The sequence below is a fragment of the Amblyomma maculatum genome, chromosome 3 (assembly GCF_055883805.1).
Source record: "Amblyomma maculatum isolate TAMU_Amacu chromosome 3, ASM5588380v1, whole genome shotgun sequence".
In the NCBI taxonomy this organism is placed as follows: domain Eukaryota; kingdom Metazoa; phylum Arthropoda; class Arachnida; order Ixodida; family Ixodidae; genus Amblyomma; species Amblyomma maculatum.
Genome location: NC_139346.1, coordinates 185,066,699 through 185,085,299, shown reverse-complemented (window position 1 = coordinate 185,085,299; position 18,601 = coordinate 185,066,699). Strand labels below are relative to the sequence as shown.

At 47.2% G+C, this 18,601-nt stretch overlaps 1 protein-coding gene across 2 annotated transcripts in view; it reads left to right on the top strand.

The window, feature by feature from the left end:
- The window catches only part of LOC146197157 (uncharacterized), a 117,165-nt gene that overhangs the window by 27,815 nt on the left and 70,749 nt on the right, over positions 1-18,601 (top strand). The window contains exons 2-3 of one of the 2 annotated variants that reach the window (XM_084598929.1): positions 5,389-5,656; positions 8,499-8,501. In XM_084598929.1, coding sequence (XP_084455055.1) covers positions 5,389-5,656; positions 8,499-8,501 — 271 coding nt within the window. The remainder of the gene's footprint in view (positions 1-5,388; positions 5,657-8,498; positions 8,502-18,601) is intronic. The other variant, XM_084598928.1, reaches the window with a different exon arrangement.

Below are 18,601 nucleotides of genomic sequence, written 5' to 3'. Positions count from 1 at the left end.
ATTTCCACGCCCGACGTTCTTTTCTGCCAGTGCTATCTCTCTGCTCGCTTTCGCGACGGCTCGCGACAGCCGTCACGTTGGGCGCAGCTCCACATCGTGGCGGGCGGCGGCGCTTCGACCCGCCCCCAGCTAGGCGCGCACACTTGTCTCCGCACCGTGCAATTTCCGACAGCTCCGTGATCTCACGTTCTCCGCTCTGGCGTGCGGCAGCGTGTCATTTGGACCTAAGTGTTTTTTAGCGACGTGACGTTTGTCCCGACCCGGCTTGTCTCGGAGTTGATGTGTCGGCTTCGCACTCCAATACGTGGCCGCCTATGGTCGCCTATATCGCCTTTCTGTCGCCGATGACGCACGTATAGATGGAGAGATTGGCTCTATTCGTCTCGCCTCCGAAACCCCGTCTCGATCCGCACGCCTTGTCAATTTCTCGCGTCTACTTTGCTTTTTCGGTTCTACTTTTTTAATGCCCTATAGCATCAGGTTCAGCAGGTCCTGCGCACAACAGTCAACGCTACTGTGTACACTGTAAACTAATGTTGCCACCAATAACGATAAGAATTGTTTGGCCTGGCTTTCATTTATTTGTCCACACGAGGCACTGCTTGCTATATACACTTAACGTCTGTTCGCTTCTGTTTGAAATCAAATGCAGTTTCATAAATGCTTATCAGCTTAAATAATTAGTGGCTTTTGGGGCACACTGTGGCGATTGGAAAACCAATTAAATATACTACATTAATCAACCTGGTTAGCGTTAATGCGCTCTTTGTAGTCAAAATAACGACAGGAATGATAGCACTGTTATTTGCGATGCCTTTAGCGGCCGCGGGCACCGTTCACAACAAAGAACATATCAAGAAAAGCGATGGTACCACAATACTAGACTCAGTATCTCGCGCTGAAAGTTTAGTCGTGCCAAAAGAGCGAGAATCCAGTCATTCCTGCGCACACTTCAGCCCACGCATATATGTAAGAGGCTATGTATACATGGATGCAGGTAATACTACCGATAACATCATCCGGTGTCCACGTACTTTAAGTACGCATCCGAACTGAGTACTTCAAGCGATATGAATATTTTCAGACTACCACATGCAGAGGCCCTTAACGACTCGGGACATCAGTTATTCGCCCATGTCGCGGCGAAATATGAGTGCATGCTGCAACGCTGAATGTTGCCGGTCTTAATATCAGTCACATATAGATGTGACTGATATTAAGTTGTAGTAATATAGTATGTCGTGGACTCGTGATATTAATCACGAGCGTTAATTCGCCATGAATTTCAAGAAACAAGCCCGGCTCTAAAAGAAACAAAGCATATATGTCACGCTTTCTTCGCAAGCATTTGCAAGATGCCTTATAGCAAGCCTTGCCCTCTCCGTGCGATAACCCTTGGGCAGCACGCTCTCGCATCTTCGACGTGCATGCTCCACGCTGCGGTCACTGCGCCCGCGCGCGACCTTCTTCGAAGGCATGCGTGACAGCTCCCGTTCACGGCCTGATCTGCGCGGCGGCGTCTGCGCACAATTACGTGGGTAGCTCGATCGCCATTGAGTCGTGATGATGGCTGCGAGCTGCCTCGGCTAATTCGGCGGGACGCTTCTAATGAGTCCCTCTTCCCTCTATAGCCCCCCTTGCTGTATTTGCGGTGGCACACGCGTGTGCTGATGCACTTGTCTGTAAACGTTTGGCCTGTCCCGCAGACAGCATCTGCCAACGCTGGCTGCCTCCTCCATCGCCGGCGCCCGCCACTGTTGACGGGAGCACATCCGGTCCTGTTAGATCCACGGTCGCCGAAGCCATGAGTCGCAGGTTTTCACTATGCACGCTTCACGTACGCACAGCTCGCTTGAATTCGGCCTTCAAGTCGCCTGATGAACCGTCTGTCTCGTTAATATGTGCGCATGAACGACAACGCAGGCTGTCGTGTTTGCTTTTTACAGGCGCGCAGCGATCGTTTGCTCCGTCACGGCTTTCGTGCTGTGAGGATCTGCTTCACGAGCGTTTTCTCCGCCCATGTAGACAGATGCATCTCGCCGACCAGACTGGCGTGGGAAACGCAGTCGCGAGCAGTCAAAGCTGCTTAGCATCCCTTATTTTTTTTTTTTTTTAATAAACGTCATATGAAAAACTTCGAACGGAATATGGTTTGGTTTGATTCTTTTTGTGGAGTTTTAACGTCCCAAAGCGACTCGGGCTATGAGAGAAGCCGTAATATGGGGGGCTCCGGAAATTTCAACCACCTGCTGTTATTTAACGTGCACTGGCATCACACGGTACACAGACGCCTTGCCTTTCGGGGTCATCTTAAATTGGCCACCGCGGCCGGGATTCGACACACCGACAGAAAAACTTTATTAGACGTATATAATTCAGGGCGCGCAGGTCCCTATAGGTCTCCGCACGGCCCCACGGAAATTCAGGTGTTTATGTTCCTCAGGCTCATAACACTGGTAACCCGGCCGGTAGCGATGGTCTGCACGGCCGGGTCCTCCGAGCGCAGCAGGGTCTCCCAGTCCTCCCAGGTCCTCCCCCGCGGGGGTGGGTCCGCCGGGATTCGACCTCACACCCTTAATTGGGCACAGTAGTCCAGCGCCCTAACCACTGCACCACCACGGCGGGGCGAAATGTAGTTTGGTTTTATTTGGTTTGTACTCAGGCTACAAAGTGACTAAGGCTACACAGTAGTGGAGGGCTCGGGAAATCTCTACTACCGGGAGTTATTTAACGCGCACTGACAAAGCACAGTACACGGGCTCCTGGTTATTCGCCTCCACCGAAAAGCATGGTCGCCGCTGCTGGGATGCGATCCCGCTCCCCTGTGTTCAGCAATCCAGCACCATAACCACTGAGCCACCGCGCGTGGCAGAACGAAAGATATGTACGTATCTTCATATCGCCTCTGGCTGCATTCATGCATGGTGGACTGCATTAATGACATCGGCGTATGAGTGGTAACCACCCATCCTCGATGTACTACTGCATAGCACTGACATCATCACTACGTTTTTCACGAACAGAATGCTTATTTCGCTCCATTGCTGCGTGTGTTTAATTTTGCTAGATGTTGAATATATATCAACTCAGTCGAGGGCAATGCGTGATCGAGTTGGGCAAGGATAGTAGACAGGATTCGAAAGCATATGGCTATGTCGGCAAGGTTGTGTTCGCAAAACATGTCCGCGGTCGTCGTGTCGTTCTCAGAAGAGTTAGGATCAAGCGAATGGTTGTGATCTATAAAGGATGATATGAGGATGTTGAAAAAAATTATCAATAGGTTTAGTTAATTAAAAAAGTTGGTTCATAGGAAGGGAAAGGCACAGTATCTGTCACACTTGCTCTGTGGACACCTGAACCGCGCCGTAAGGGAAGGGATGAAGGTGGGAGTGAAAGTGGATAGAGAGAAAGGGGGGCCGTAGCGGAGGGCTACGGAGTAATTTCGACCACCTGGGGATCTTTAACGTGCGCTGACATCGCACAGCACACGGACGCCTAGTTAATTAGTGCCAAAGTAAAATTAAACTTACGTTGACATTAGCAATACGACTAATGTCGACACACAATGGATGTGACGACACGCCAACCGGAAGTGGATGTGTTTCTGACAATAATTTGGTTGTCAGGAAAGAAAAGGCGCAGTATCTGTCGCACTTTCTGTGGACACCTGAATCGCGCCCTAAGGAAACGGAGGCAGATGGGAGAGAGAGGTGTGCCGTAGTGGAGGGCTGCGGAGTAATTTCAACCACCTAGGGACTGAAATGCACAGCACACACACAGAGGCGGAGATGGTGAATGGTGGCAGTTCCTGGCCCTACGGGGCTGGGACGGTAGGTCAACGCCGCTTGCGACGAGGGCTAGCGAGCCACCGATTTTTATCTGTTGTAGGCCGTCATTGCACTCGCCACCGCTTCGGTGGTGGACGACGGCTGTTGCGGCGCGCGTCTTTCTCGCCCTCTGCTTTTTCTTTCTTCTCCATTTTCTCTTCTGTCTGCACGAGGCAGCGGAGGTAGCTCAGCTACAGAGCCAGTAGCAGGCCCGTGCATTTTCTTTTCCTTCTTCCTACAGCCACAACAACAAAAGCACAGCACACAGACGCCTCTTCACTTTACTCCATCGAAACGCAACTGCTAACGGTCGACGCAAGGAAAGCAAATTTCTACTGTGCGGCACCAGCCCTGGCTTTCCTAGCAAAACAATTTGACAATTAAGGGGCCCGCGATGTACCGTGTGCACCAGCAAAGCTCAGGCTTTCCCATTTCTGCAGTGGATATTCAGCAGTTCGCTCGCAAGTTTTCCTGACGTTGTTCAAAGTTCATCTCGCATTGCCGCGTGCTCTGAAATGCTTCGTCGCGTCCACACTGGCCAAAACATATTTCTGTTGTGTACTTGAGCTTTGCTGTCGAGAAAGTGGGGCATCTGGGAACTTGAGTAGCAAATTGCAAACTCGACGACGTTTATTAGAGGTCTACATGCTTGTCGAACATTGCTAGACCTTATATCAGCTTTTATAGGTGTTTATATAGCAAGAAACAACATGTATTACATGACTCAGTACGTAATTTTCTTTTTTCCTCTGCTCTAAGGTTTAAATATGGCGTATAGTAGCTTATGTGGCTTATGACGTATGCCTACATAAGTTTGATCAAACTTCCTTCCCTTTGACTTAGGCGATACCTATTATACCAATTTCTTTAGGCATTCTGACCGCGTCGCATACATGGACTATATTACTTACCATGCGCATCACTACGTGAATGATCACGCTTTCAAGGATCGGTCAGCTTGAATAAAAGCTGCGGGCAAAATTTGTTTCGCGTATTTTGCGAAATTGGCAGTAAAGTTTTCTATTGAACGCTCGCACACCCATATGTGCTGTTCGCTCGATAAGCCAGATGCATGGCACCGGAGAGTGCAATACAGTGCATCATACCGAGCAGTGCAGGACAGTGCAGTTAAGTGCAGTGCATGCGTTTTTTTTTTCTTGTCTGCCATGGTTATGAGCACATGTTACCGTTAGTGTGCGGTCGGGACAAGAACAGGAAGACTTTTTGCAAGACGAACGCGCATGATCGATCTGTATTGATCGTTGCCGCCCTCTCTCACATGTCGGGAGGGCTGATTATGTAGCTGCATGCATAGGTGTACGCAGCTGTACGCATGGAGCTATACGTATGGAGCTATACGCATGGAGCATGCGACAGGATGATTGCAACGATTGCGGTTGTCAGCAGGATATAGTAGATCTAATGCGTATCTTCTGGGTGGATTATTTCGAACGCGAGATCTATTCTGCATGAGGCTGTTATGTGACTCGCTGCTGCACCACAACCGTGGATACGGTATTGTGTTTAAACTCTGCTCTTTCCTCTATTCCATCTTCCGCAGGCGCATGTTCCCCGCCTACAAGGTGCGAGTTTCTGGCTTGGACAAGAAGTCGAAGTACATCCTCCTCATGGACATCGTTGCCGCCGACGACTGCCGGTACAAGTTCCATAACAGCCGGTGGATGATTGCCGGCAAGGCGGACCCGGAGATGCCCAAGCGGATGTACATCCACCCCGATTCTCCTTCCACGGGGGAGCAGTGGATGCAGAAGGTGGTCTCATTCCACAAGCTCAAGCTCACCAATAACATCTCTGACAAGCACGGCTTCGTGAGTGCTTCATGCTTCCCCTCTTTTTCCATCCTCGGCAGCGTGTATTTTGTTCGCTATAGTTATACTACTTAGTACGGAATTACGAAAAATCGATCAGCGTACGGAACTGCGTCGCTCGTTTCAGCACCAGCACTTCTATGGATACTTTTTTTTTTCTTCAATCTGGCATTGCGATTCGTGAAGCTCATAAGTGCAACAGTCATGCAAAATGATTGGCTAGGTTCCACATTATACCAAATTATGGATATAGATAGATAGATGGATTTATTGAAAGGAAAAGCAGAGAGGTTGGCCAGAATAATTCAAATCTGGCCTGCTACTCTGCACTGGGGAAGGGGAGAAGAAAGAAGATCATGATAGGTGACGATGTGGGAGAAGGCATATGAAATATATATACAGACACAATAGCTTGCCTCACAAGCGCGAATCAAGCCCGCCGGCGCACAAAAAACGGCAAAGAGCACGCACTGCCTGGACACTCTTCCCCTTGTCCTGCCAAGCGCCCAGCAGCAGTTCCTCCGACAAAGGTCTCTTGTCCAAACGCTTCAAGGAAGCGGCTAGCACACTTCTTTCGCCCGCATACACTGGGCACACCAATAATGTATGGTCCACAGTCTCTGTGATGCCACAAGTAGTCCATTCAGGCGAGCCAAATTATGGAAGTTCTCATATAACATACTTGTGGTCTTTTCCCAAAGCATGTGTACAGTGGTACAGGTGAGCATTAAACGCTGCTCGCAATGCCCGGCAGGTATTCATCACCCTCCTCTTTTTCAATCCTCCCCACTTTCTCTCTCTCTCAAACACACGTGCGTGCGCACACGCACGCACGCACGTACGGACGCACAGTCGATTAAAGTTGCAGTCTCGCAAAAACGGCAGAAAGCGGTGCCGCTCAAGCCCGCCCCGGGACGAGCATGGCATGCCTCTTAATCCAAAGTGAGCGCTGCATGTTCTCACGAGAAGCCGTGTTTGCGTCTTCATCGCACCGATGTCCTCCTGATCTCCCCCGTTCTTTTTTCCTCCGACGGTTCCTCCGCCGCCAACTCTCTCTCTCTCTCCTACCTGCTGTGCCTTCTCCATCCCATAACAACCCGGCTCAAGCGAGCACGCGCACAAACATGAGACGGAGAACTCCGCACGCGGCAAAAGGCTGCCGCGTGGGCTTTCCCTTCGTTCTCACGAGGGACAGAGTTTGCTTGCACTTCTAAGGTTCGAGCTCCCTCACTAAGACCTCTGTGCTTACCGCTAAAGCCTCGGAGTATAGAGCCGCGGAAGGCAAAAATACGGCACTCGGTAAATATCGGTGCCTTCAGTTTCCTGCTCTCGAAGTCAACAACACCCGCCTATATATGACCGCGCTTCTCTCTACAGCGTGAGCGTTCGGATCGGGTTCAATCTTCTGAAAGTCGGCACTCTTTTCGCCGTTTCGCCACATTTATCTTTCCTTGCCCGCGTTTGCGCAGTAGAGGAGGGTAGGAAAACTGGGAAAAAGAAAAAAAAATTCGAATTTTTGCTCCTCGTTCGTTCCCTTTTGTTCCCACGGCGCTGAGCTTGTTTGTCCGCCAAATGCTCCTCATCGCGGAGGATGTTTGCCGCCGGCCACGGAGGTCCCTCTCTAGGCTCCTCCTTGGACCTGCAGGCGGCAAGTCTTTTCACCGGGATGCTTCCCCGGTGCTCACAGAGGTTCAGGCCTGTTTATGTGCCTTCGAAGCTTCTCAAGCCAGTGCACAACTCCTTAGCTCGTGTACGCTCGCGACTGTTTGCTAGCTCGCGTGGCGGTGCCTGTGAACGGCGCGGTAGGTCAGAGGTCACTTGCGTCCGCATCATCTTCACAAGCCCTGCTCGGCCGCTCGCACACTGGAACCGATCTACGATGGGCAGCTGCTGCTAAAAGCCATGGCTGCCTCTTTACCTTTTAACAGAGTCAGCAGGCAGGTAGTCGGCCATTCACGCACCCTAACTCTCCTTTAACTTCCTCTTCTCTTTCCCCAGTGTGTAGTATAGGGCAAGGGTCTCTTTACCGCCGGCCGACCTCTCCACCTTTCTTATCATTAAATTAATCTCTCTCTCTCTCTCTCTCTCTCTCTCTCTCTCTCTCTCTCTCTCTCTCTCTCTCTCTCTCTCTCTCTCTCTCTCTCTCTCACACACACACACACACACACACACACACACACACACACACACACACACACACACACACACACACACACACACACACAGCTGTTTCATGTATCGACTTCAGGTGCTCCCAAGATGAACTCATGGATATGAGGATTCAATATTTGATTGACTTTGTTGGTAATTAAGCTACTTGTTAGCATTTGCAGAACTAAGAAACGAAGTTAACCTGAAAAGCTATACTAATGAATGTGGATACTACATGTGCAAATAACACATCCCTCACTGTATACTAGTACAGTCTTTGTCAAAAGTGTAGAGTACAGGAGGTCTGCTTCTGAGCCGTGTAGTGACGCTGATTTAGCATTAGCGGAGGTCCTTTCTATAGGCGAGGTTAGCACGAAAACTCTTCTTGCTATCAAGAGTTTCGAAACACTGGAAATTTATTAGAAGCCGCACGAAGTGGCTCAAAAGCAGACTCCCTGGGCTCTGCACTTTTGACAAAGACATTTTATGAGAAGCTTTATTTCAAAGGCCGTGTACTTGCACTTTGGATACATTCATTTTGTAACAGTTCTTTGATATATATATATATATATATATATATATATATATATATATATATATATATATATATATATATATATATATATATATATATATATATATATATATGAACACTCTCAAGGTTCGTATACAGACAACATAAATACCCAAGCAAGTAGCAGGGGGGACTGAGGAGCACCGGACGCGATATTCGGAGGTCGTTAGTTCGGTTTCCACCATCGGCACGTTGTTTTTTCTTCTACTTTGTGTTTAATTATCTTTCCCCTAAACAGATTACATTACTAATCTCTGTGATCATCCAAGTAAACATTAAAAAAAAATACATAAAGTACCACCCCCAACGCTTTCCTTGGCCTCGCGGACTGTTGGCTTCATTCCTTCATGTATTACAACGAGCACCCTCATTTCCCCTTAATTGATCTGCTTGTATATATATATATATATATATATATATATATATATATATATATATATATATATATATATATTCCTCTCGGATCGATTCTCTGAAAACTGGCTCCCCGCCCGCTCCTTGCTCTCGTAAGCGACAAGGCATGGCTCCCGTGTTCGGCGACCGCCCGCGCACTTGGGCGCTTTGGCGTTACATGTGTGTATGTGTACAGACCCGCCTGTGATTTGGAGTGAGTGAAAAAACTTTATTGAATTAAGAAGACTTTGCACCCGCACTTACTCGTGGAACGCACTTGGCTAGTGCTTGTACGCGTTCGAAGGAAGAGCTCGCTAATTCGCCGTGTGCTTTTGCGGCGATGAATAGACAGTTTGATATAAAATGGGTTCAAAGTTGTTGGTGATCCATGATCGACGTTAGTTGGCGTAGAAAAGAAGAGAAAAATGTTGACCTGACCTGCCCAAGCCTATACTATACAACTATACATACGTCACGTTTTTAGAGTTCCTAGTTAAGGAGGCTATGCTTTTTTTTTTCTTTTTCGCTCTCTTTTATCGCCTGCAAGAAAGATGTCTGAAGATAGTGCGTCCTTTCGCACTTTTGTTTTCTTTCTCTTGTGTAGGTACAAAACGGGTTCGTTTGCACTCCAGTATAGCCAGTAGTCCAGGATCGCGCGTGTTTTATCTGATATCAAATGTATAGCACGCATTATCGGTAGACAGCCGGGACTGTTTTGCGAGAGAACCGCCCTGTAGGCTATTAACGCATGCACGCAAATTACTATTCTGGAAGCGTGCGTGCATATTTAAAACTTCTTCTTATAGTTCGAGCACTTTGAATTCAATTTGAAGTCTTTTCCGGAAGAGAGTTATGGAGTGAATCGAATGCAACATTCGACACAGCTCCATAGGGAAGGAGATGGGCGGTGAAAATTTGTCATGCACAGTTGCACTCAATTATTATTGAAATTCTAAGTCAATAGCAAATTAAACTGCAGCGTGCGTCTCGTTTAGCTCACATCGTAATCAATTATTTCGAGCTACAATATTAGGTCACTTGCGCAGCGATTTACCGAGTAGTGCTTAGCATCACAGATGTATACTACTTGCGGTTCCTGAATGACAGCCTGCAAGCAGCTTTCCCCTTAATTGATCTGCTTGTATATATATATATATATATATATATATATATATATATATATATATATATATATATATATATATATATATATATATATATATATATATATATATATATATATATACAAGCAGATCAATTAAGGGGAAAGCTGCTTGCAGGCTGTCATTCAGGAACCGCAAGTAGTATACATCTGTGATGCTAAGCACTACTCGGTAAATCGCTGCGCAAGTGACCTAATATTGTAGCTCGAAATAATTGATTACGATGTGAGCTAAACGAGACGCACGCTGCAGTTTAATTTGCTATTGACTTAGAATTTCAATAATAATTGAGTGCAACTGTGCATGACAAATTTTCACCGCCCATCTCCTTCCCTATGGAGCTGTGTCGAATGTTGCATTCGATTCACTCCATAACTCTCTTCCGGAAAAGACTTCAAATTGAATTCAAAGTGCTCGAACTATAAGAAGAAGTTTTAAATATGCACGCACGCTTCCAGAATAGTAATTTGCGTGCATGCGTTAATAGCCTACAGGGCGGTTCTCTCGCAAAACAGTCCCGGCTGTCTACCGATAATGCGTGCTATACATTTGATATCAGATAAAACACGCGCGATCCTGGACTACTGGCTATACTGGAGTGCAAACGAACCCGTTTTGTACCTACACAAGAGAAAGAAAACAAAAGTGCGAAAGGACGCACTATCTTCAGACATCTTTCTTGCAGGCGATAAAAGAGAGCGAAAAAGAAAAAAAAAAGCATAGCCTCCTTAACTAGGAACTCTAAAAACGTGACGTATGTATAGTTGTATAGTATAGGCTTGGGCAGGTCAGGTCAACCTCTCCGGAGTCGTCGCACGCACGTATAGCGAACCCCGAAGAAAGTCCTCCGAAAGCCCTTCGTATAATGAGTGGTGTTTGTGATTCTCCAAGCATCTCGATCTTGGTGTGAGCTGCGTTGCCACGAAGCGTCAAGCCAACGACCAGGCTGGCGCCGCGCTGTGTCTAAATGCTTATCTCCCAAAATTATGTCATATTTAAAGTGGGTAACGCATATGCGTTCAGCGTAAGAAAGAAACTCGGCAGACCTTAATCGTCGCTGGTCAACTGGTTACAGGTATTCCAGTAACGCAGGTGAAGTTGTAGCCGCACTCATTTTTAAAGGACGAGACATAAGTGGAGTCGATACGCGACGGCCCCTTTCGCCGGGTCTTCATGGGAGGCGCCATGTGTACCTTTGGTAGCCTTATGGAATCAGCTGGCCTCTTTACCTCGGTCTCGGCCAAGCTGCAGCAACACGCCGTGTTGTACCTGAGCGACCAGCGCCGTGCACGTGGCAGGCAGGAAGAGCATGGCCTTTTCTCGATCCGTGGATGCTGCTTCTGAGGAGGCTATGTTGACTCGCGTGTGTACCTTCGAAGCGGTCCGTCCGAAAGTGTGATTGCTTTCGCTCACTCCACAAAAACGGGGAAAGAAGAATGGAGTCTTTTTCAACGTGCCGTGAAAGACCTCCTGCGAAGACGAAGTTCACGTGGTGGATTATGCGCCCACCCGCGCATGTACGTGTATAAGTATATATAAACTCGCAGCAGCACCGCACCTGCACGAGGATGGCGTACACGTTTGCACGAGCTGCATAGGAGGCGAAAGATTTAGCAGAGTGTCGATGTTCGAGTTTTGTGTGAGGTCCATTTATAGAGCCATGTGTTCCGAGGCCGACTGCTCATGAGGGGGCTTTCTGTGGAGTATAGGTTCTGTTTTTCGGGGTTGGTGTTCAGCAACTGCGCACTCACGTGATCCGCGAGTGCACGTGGCACACTTGACGAGGGCAATCTCCGGCATGCTTCCATACACTCGGCAACAAATGTCCAATTTAGCGCCATTGTGTTCGCCACAAGTATAGTTTGTTTGTTTGTTTATTTGTTTGTTTTTTCTTGATTTTTTTTTTCCCCTAGCAGGGAGCTGTATACGAAACTGGCCCTGAAGTAAACGATAACGACTCTGTTCGTCAAGTAAACGATGACGACTCTGTTCGTCATATTAGAGGAATTCAAAGCGCCGAGCTTTATGCGACAGCGATGATTGAGCTATATGGGGTCGGAGAACACGCCCTCTGATATTTGCTGCGTGGTTCCGGAGGCTGCTCATGGGCAGCGGTCGCAATAGTAGAGGGTTCGGGCGGGAAAATGGTGCAGATGGTATACAAACATTCTGCAAACTTCTTTGCTGCTAAACAAACTAGAATCGCAAATTTATTATTATTTTTCATAGATATGACGTAATAAAATGTACGAAGATGACGAAGGCATGCGCGGAAACTAAGTAGAAAGGGGTAAAAGAAGCAGCTGAGAGGTCGCGGTACCAAGAAGCCCTCTGCGCAGCTTTACGTACATCCGAAGCTCCATCCACCCTTATATGGCGCAATAAACAGAATGGAGCACACCTTGTAGCGTGCAAACAAGCCCACCAGCGTGGACAGGTTTACGGCTCAATCGATCCAGGCGACGAAGACCTCGCCGAAGTGCCTGCTTCGAATACGTGTGGAGGCCATTCCGTGGGGACGCGCATAACTGTAGCGGCGTCGTTGACCCCCGCCGTGAAACCTGGCCGAGTAGCTGCCGCAGTAACAAAGGGACGCGCTTGTGAAGACCAGCTAATGACGGAGTGGACGTCTTTTCATATCGCACTTGACTTTCGTAAGCGCGTACGATGATCACACGTGTATTTGTTCTTTTAGAGGCAATGTCCCGAATGAAAAAAAAAAAAAAGAAAAAAAGTAAAGGAGGTGAGGGGAGGCGAAATCATTTGGCATTCATCATTTATCGTATAGATGGTTGCTAAATGCGTGCAAGTACTAATTGCCGCGCTTAGTCTGTGTCATGCTGCAGGGATCTGCCAATCTTATGGCTGCCGTAGACTGTGTACACATATGCTGCGCGGTGGCAGTTATTTTATATAGGGTAAACACAAAAAAGGAACATATGTTTCGTGTTTTCTTAATATGCCCCCATAATGAATGTATTCGACGACTACATCTGTAGTCGGGGTTCTGTTTTTGTCTTTGCTTATTGAAGAACATGACGAAGAGCGCCATTCCATGTTTCACAAGAACCGTGACAGACAGCTTTAGAATACCCTGTAGCATAATCTTCTTAACGTCATATGACATGGTTGCAGAAAAAAGGCATGAAATTAGGTAAGACGAGATATTGAAGCACGCGCCATCTGACGTTAACCGCAACCTGAGATCCCGATTGTCGGTTAAGAGCTATGTATTTTGAAACTAATTCATTAAGACCGTAGGTTTTAGCAGATTCGTCTTTATTGCCGAGAGAGCTCCAACGAAACAAAATCTGAGCGACAGTCTGCAAGAATGTGCAGTCCTCTCAACTTCAGCAATTCAAGCTAAGCGCCATATTATTTAAGTGACGGCATATACAACGTAAACTTCACGCGTGCATATATAATGCGACGATTACTGATGAGGTCCTAATACTCACGCGAGTGTGAAAGAAGCTCTAAAACGAGACAGAAAGACAAATTGCAGTGCGGGGCTTCGTGCAGTTAACGTTCGCAAGGCGGAGTACTTTGCGAACAGCATGCAGTCGTTACTTGGAATCCCCCTACACGCCATGTACGATCAACCACCATTCCCGCCAGCCCCATAAAGCGGGCGTTGCGGAACGCCTCGACACTTAGTGATTACCTCCTCCTCTCCACTCCACTGCACCCCGACGCTTTTCCCCTTGCCCCTCATCTCTTCTCCACCAGCTGTTATATAGGGCCAATGGGGGAGCAGAAGCAGTGCTCTTGATTTTCCGCTGACTTCCTGACGCGCTCGTCATGGCCATTGAAGTACCGCGGCTTAAGCAGCCTCGCAAAGTATAAATCACGAGTATACTTAGCATAGAAATTGTATATATCGCGGCTCTGTCCGACACGCTTCGATCGGCGTCTGCTGCAGGCAAGGTGTGCATATTTCGTAGAGTATACACCCAATAGGAGACATTACAGTGAGGTCACGGGCGCCATTTTGTGGTGTAGAGCAGGGTTCAGCAGTGCAAGCTGGAGCAGATAACGGTAAGCTTATTAGGTGTGCCTGCAGCCTTTCGCTGTGCTTCATGCGTATGCGCCACAAAATGGCCGCCACTGTATTGTAGGTGCAAACTTTCTATTAGTAGTGGATGCGACAACCCCGGTTCGCGACTGCAGGATTCCTCTACGCATGCGCCTGCACCGAGGCTAAGTAGGGACGGAAGAGAAGGCATCACCATGGAGTGCGCGCCCTGTGTGGCAGTGATGCGCCCGAGTAATTGCTGCATCGCTTCCGCACTGTTACTCGGTCTCTCTCTCTCTCTTTCTCTCATTCCTTTTTGTCCAGCGCATCGTGTGCCATTTATTGTTCGCCGCGTATCGGCGGGCGCGTGCGCCTGCGAAGACAGCCAGCGGACACCCCGTAATCGAAGGTTGCCATAATGACACATAAGTGCATCCCACTGCATGGCTGCGCTGAGTAGGTCGCGCGCTCGCTAGAGGGGCCGTTGATTTGCGTCCCTCTGTACGCTGCTTTTTGTTGTAATACCTTATGTACTCATCGAGCTCGGAGAGGAGGTCTATTACTCAATCCATCGTATAGAGAAAAAGAGCAAGAGGGGGATACTGTATATCTTCGAACAATCGTATACCGGTGCCGGTCCATATATCGACACGCGGTAAGAACTGAGGCTGTATATATATATATAGGAAATTCTGGTCATGGAGGTACGGTAGCAACAGGGAGAACGGAAGGGAAGAGGGGGGGGGGGGGTTATAAGGAAAATCAATTTTCGAGGGCTATCATTCCTTCTATCTTGACGTCACCACTGCTGTCAAACTGTGTTCGTAATTCGTATCAGTCAAAAAATCGAGTTCTTTTTTTTTTTTTTTTTTTTTTTTTTTTTGCTGTATATTCTGAGCACCGAAACCAGCCTCTGGTTGCGTTAACTGACTGGGAGGCTGAGGTTTCGACAGCAGTCCTGCTCCTTGTCCCTGCTTTCCCTCTCTAGGCTTGGAGATCGCACTTGGTAGCCTGCGCTTGTGTACTGCACAAAAGCTTGCTAACGGTGTTAGATGGCACCAGCGATCACAGACAGCGGCAAGGGTAGGTAGAGAAAAGAGAGAAGCCTTTGTTGCGCAATGCGACTTCATTTCCAGCTTAATACGTCGGTATCGATGTGTACATGCATATAATCAATACTAATAACAAGCTCTCGATCATGCGCGCCGATACAAAGAAACCTTAGTGACCTCTTCATTGTGAAAATGTACTCCGTGCTGGTAGCCAAAACGCAATATACATATTTTTTTTAATTCTGCAGCTTGGCTTCACGTTGTTTTCGACCAAAGTCTTTAAAAGACGCTGTACGATGCTCTGAGTCCTTTTGACTTCGACTATGGTCTTCAGAGAGGAGAGGTGGAGGAGCTGAACTGGATATCAGGCATATATAAATCATTTGCAAAACTTGCCTTATGGACGAATAGATGTGTCACATGGCAAGAAAGGCGGAGAGAGGTTCACCGGAGGCAAATTGCTATCAGTAAGGCCCTTGCTTGTATACAGTAGCGACACTAAAAATCCCCAAATATGGCGCTCCGAGCTAATATAGGTGGTCAATAACGTATTTCACTTACTTTTAAAGCAATGAATAGCTGTGCACATTCCTAATGTTCAGTTTTCACTGGTGCAGCTATTTTGACTTTGTTTAGAAGAGCCTGTAGCTTGAAGATGCGTTGTTGGAAACTTCGGATTGACGGTAAAAACCGGGCTGCATGGACATCATCAGCAAGATGCACATGCCGTTCAGGAAGCGTTAGTCACCATTGTTCGCTAAATTTGTGCCCTTATGCAGTTATGCAGTTAGCGAAGGTATAAAAAACGCACTAATACATATCAAAGCGGCTTCCGCAATACATGCGGTGCATCGTTCCCGAAGATAACGTTCCATTTGCGTTTTGTTTCATTGCGTTGAGCGTTCGCAGGTATACGGTGTATATACTTTGACGGCATATACGATCTGTCCACGTGTATAAGTTGGTCACGTGAATTATATCACGTCACCCACACATTTAGCGCCATCGTTGCCGCTTGAATTGAGACTATAGTCCCGATAAAGGAGATAGAGGCAATGCATATATTTCCAGAGATCGCCGGGCCGGCTGCCGATGTTGTCGATTTCCTTCTCTACAAATCATATAAATTAGTACATATATTTGGAAGTATTCGCGTGACTTAAGGCATAATTCGGCATCTAAAACAATACCCCGTACTCATTGCAACAAATTTATGCAAGAAGGAAGTGAAACACCAAATACTGCTTGCTTTCGTGGTTGCTAAACATGTCGCTCGACTCGTTTGATGCTGCGCGGTAGGAGGCTTTTACCGCCTAGATTGAGATGTCAACGCTGGAGCGCCTGGGCCTTCGTGACTGCGCGAGCCATGACACAAACAGTGGCTACACGTGAGCAAGACAGGTTTATTTATATACGCGAAGTCGAGAGAGCGTCATTGACAAGGCCTCTTGCATGCACGATCTGCACATGGACGACCGTTCATGCGTATGTATTTGCGCACCCCGAAGAACCCGTTTATACTATAATCAGTGGGCCGAGGCGACCACCTGCAATAGACACATACTTATCGTTTCGCGTAGTTCACCCATTTTTACTTGAGCTCTGCGACAGTACAGCCATTCCTCGCATATATGGACAGCTTGGTTCCCGAGAAAAATAGTTCGTAAAGCAAGTCGTCCTTAATAACCAATCGCCAAGAAAAAAAATGTTCAGAAAAAAAAAAAAGATTGCCGTGATTTAACCCTGTTCATCCCAGACGAAGCGAAAGCGTCGTTAGGCTTGGTTCCGTTTGTTGTTATACTCATCATCACTATTGCTACTATCATCATTATTTATTTATTATTTATTTTATTTATTTATCAACTAAATGCACCGTTATTGTCATCACTACAACCATCAATACCATTATCACTAACTGCAGCGTCATTATAATCGCTATTATCATAATCATGATCATTATCACCAACTGCACGTCATTGCCATCGCTACAGCCGCAAGGAGACGCTGCGGTGAACAGTGATGCGACACAGCGGGATAAGAGGGCTGTGGCTGTGGAGGCAACCAAACGACGCCTTAAGGCATACTATAGATAAATAGTGTTGGTGGCGTTGCGCCATTACGGGACAGGAATTGACTTGGCTAGGACCTTTCTGGTCCACCTGGTAAAAAAGGGAAGCCTCAGTACCAATCCAATCCAATCCAATCATCCTCACGCTAGGCAAAGAGAATTGCGAAAACAGGTTGTTTTTTTTTATGTATGTTCTTGCTTAATGCCATACTTCCAATGAAAGGTCAAAGGTGGTGCGACATCATATGAGTGGTGCATGGTCTTTGCTTATAGCCACACTTTGTGCTTCGGCTCATTAAAGGTCAACCGTAAGTCGTTGCTGACCTTGGCCCGAGGTCGGGCGCGCTACGCATGACTCAAGTCTATATAGTGCATAATTTTTGGAAGCCCATTTCTACGGACAATGTAATGATTGAAATAATGTGGTGCAACCTGACATGCCGATGGTAGCTTAGTGGCGTATCATCTTCCCAGTCATTACACGAGAACTTAGTCGGCTGAAAGCGATTGAATATTGCTTTCTATATATATGGTATATACTCTGCACAAGCTGAGACAGTTTTCTTCATAGTCATTCGGGCGATACGGAAAATGATAAGGTGCACCGGCACCGCTAGGATCTGCATGGGGAGCCACGGGTGGTAGTTGCTGTCGCATTAGTCCTTGGAGGTGGAGCAAGTCCTCTCCCCTCTCCCCGTTTTTTTTTTTAGTTACGTCAATTACATTCGCTGAAATACACAGCTGAAATACACCGAGTGTATACTCCCCGCATAGGGCGGAACGGTGCGACGTGACGGAAGTTTGGCCAGTGTTAAGAAAGGATCGGCAAGCCTATAGACAGATCTGAGTGGGTCCGGAAAAAATTACAGAAAACTTTCTGTTGTTACGACAGAATTTCTGTGCGGTTTTTGAAAGAAAGCCTGTTGTGACAACAAAACTTTCTGCAGTAAGATCAGAGCTTTCTGCAGTTACAACAGAAAAGTACCACAGAACTAAAGACAACAGAAAACTACTACAGCAAAACTTCAGAACTCCAGAAACGTACTACAGAACTACAGGAAAATCACGACGGAACTGCAGAACATTCTGTCGTATTTTTGACATGGTTCTGTAGTATTTTTCGACAGGGCGTGAATGTGCAAGAACGTCATTCGACCGAAAACGCACGTCGCGCATACGAGCTCTATATAGTCACGCAGACTGGACTGGACTTATGAAAAATGGCCTGTGTGTGAATTACAGCTCTGCGCATATCCTATAAATAATGGGCTCTAACTTCCCAAAGCGACTGAGACGTTGAAGGACGCCTTAGTGGAGGGCTGCGGAACTTTCGACCAAATGGGTTTTTTTTTAACGAGCGCTGACATCGCACAGCACACGGACGCCTTGCTTTTCGCCTCCATCGAAAAGCGGCCGGCCGGGACTTCTGCGCTTGATCGCCGAGTGTGTAGAGAGAAATTCGGTGTCTATAGTGCAATCTTGCTTTGGCTTTTCTTTTTTTTTTTTTTTGAAGAACGTTGAAAAGCAGT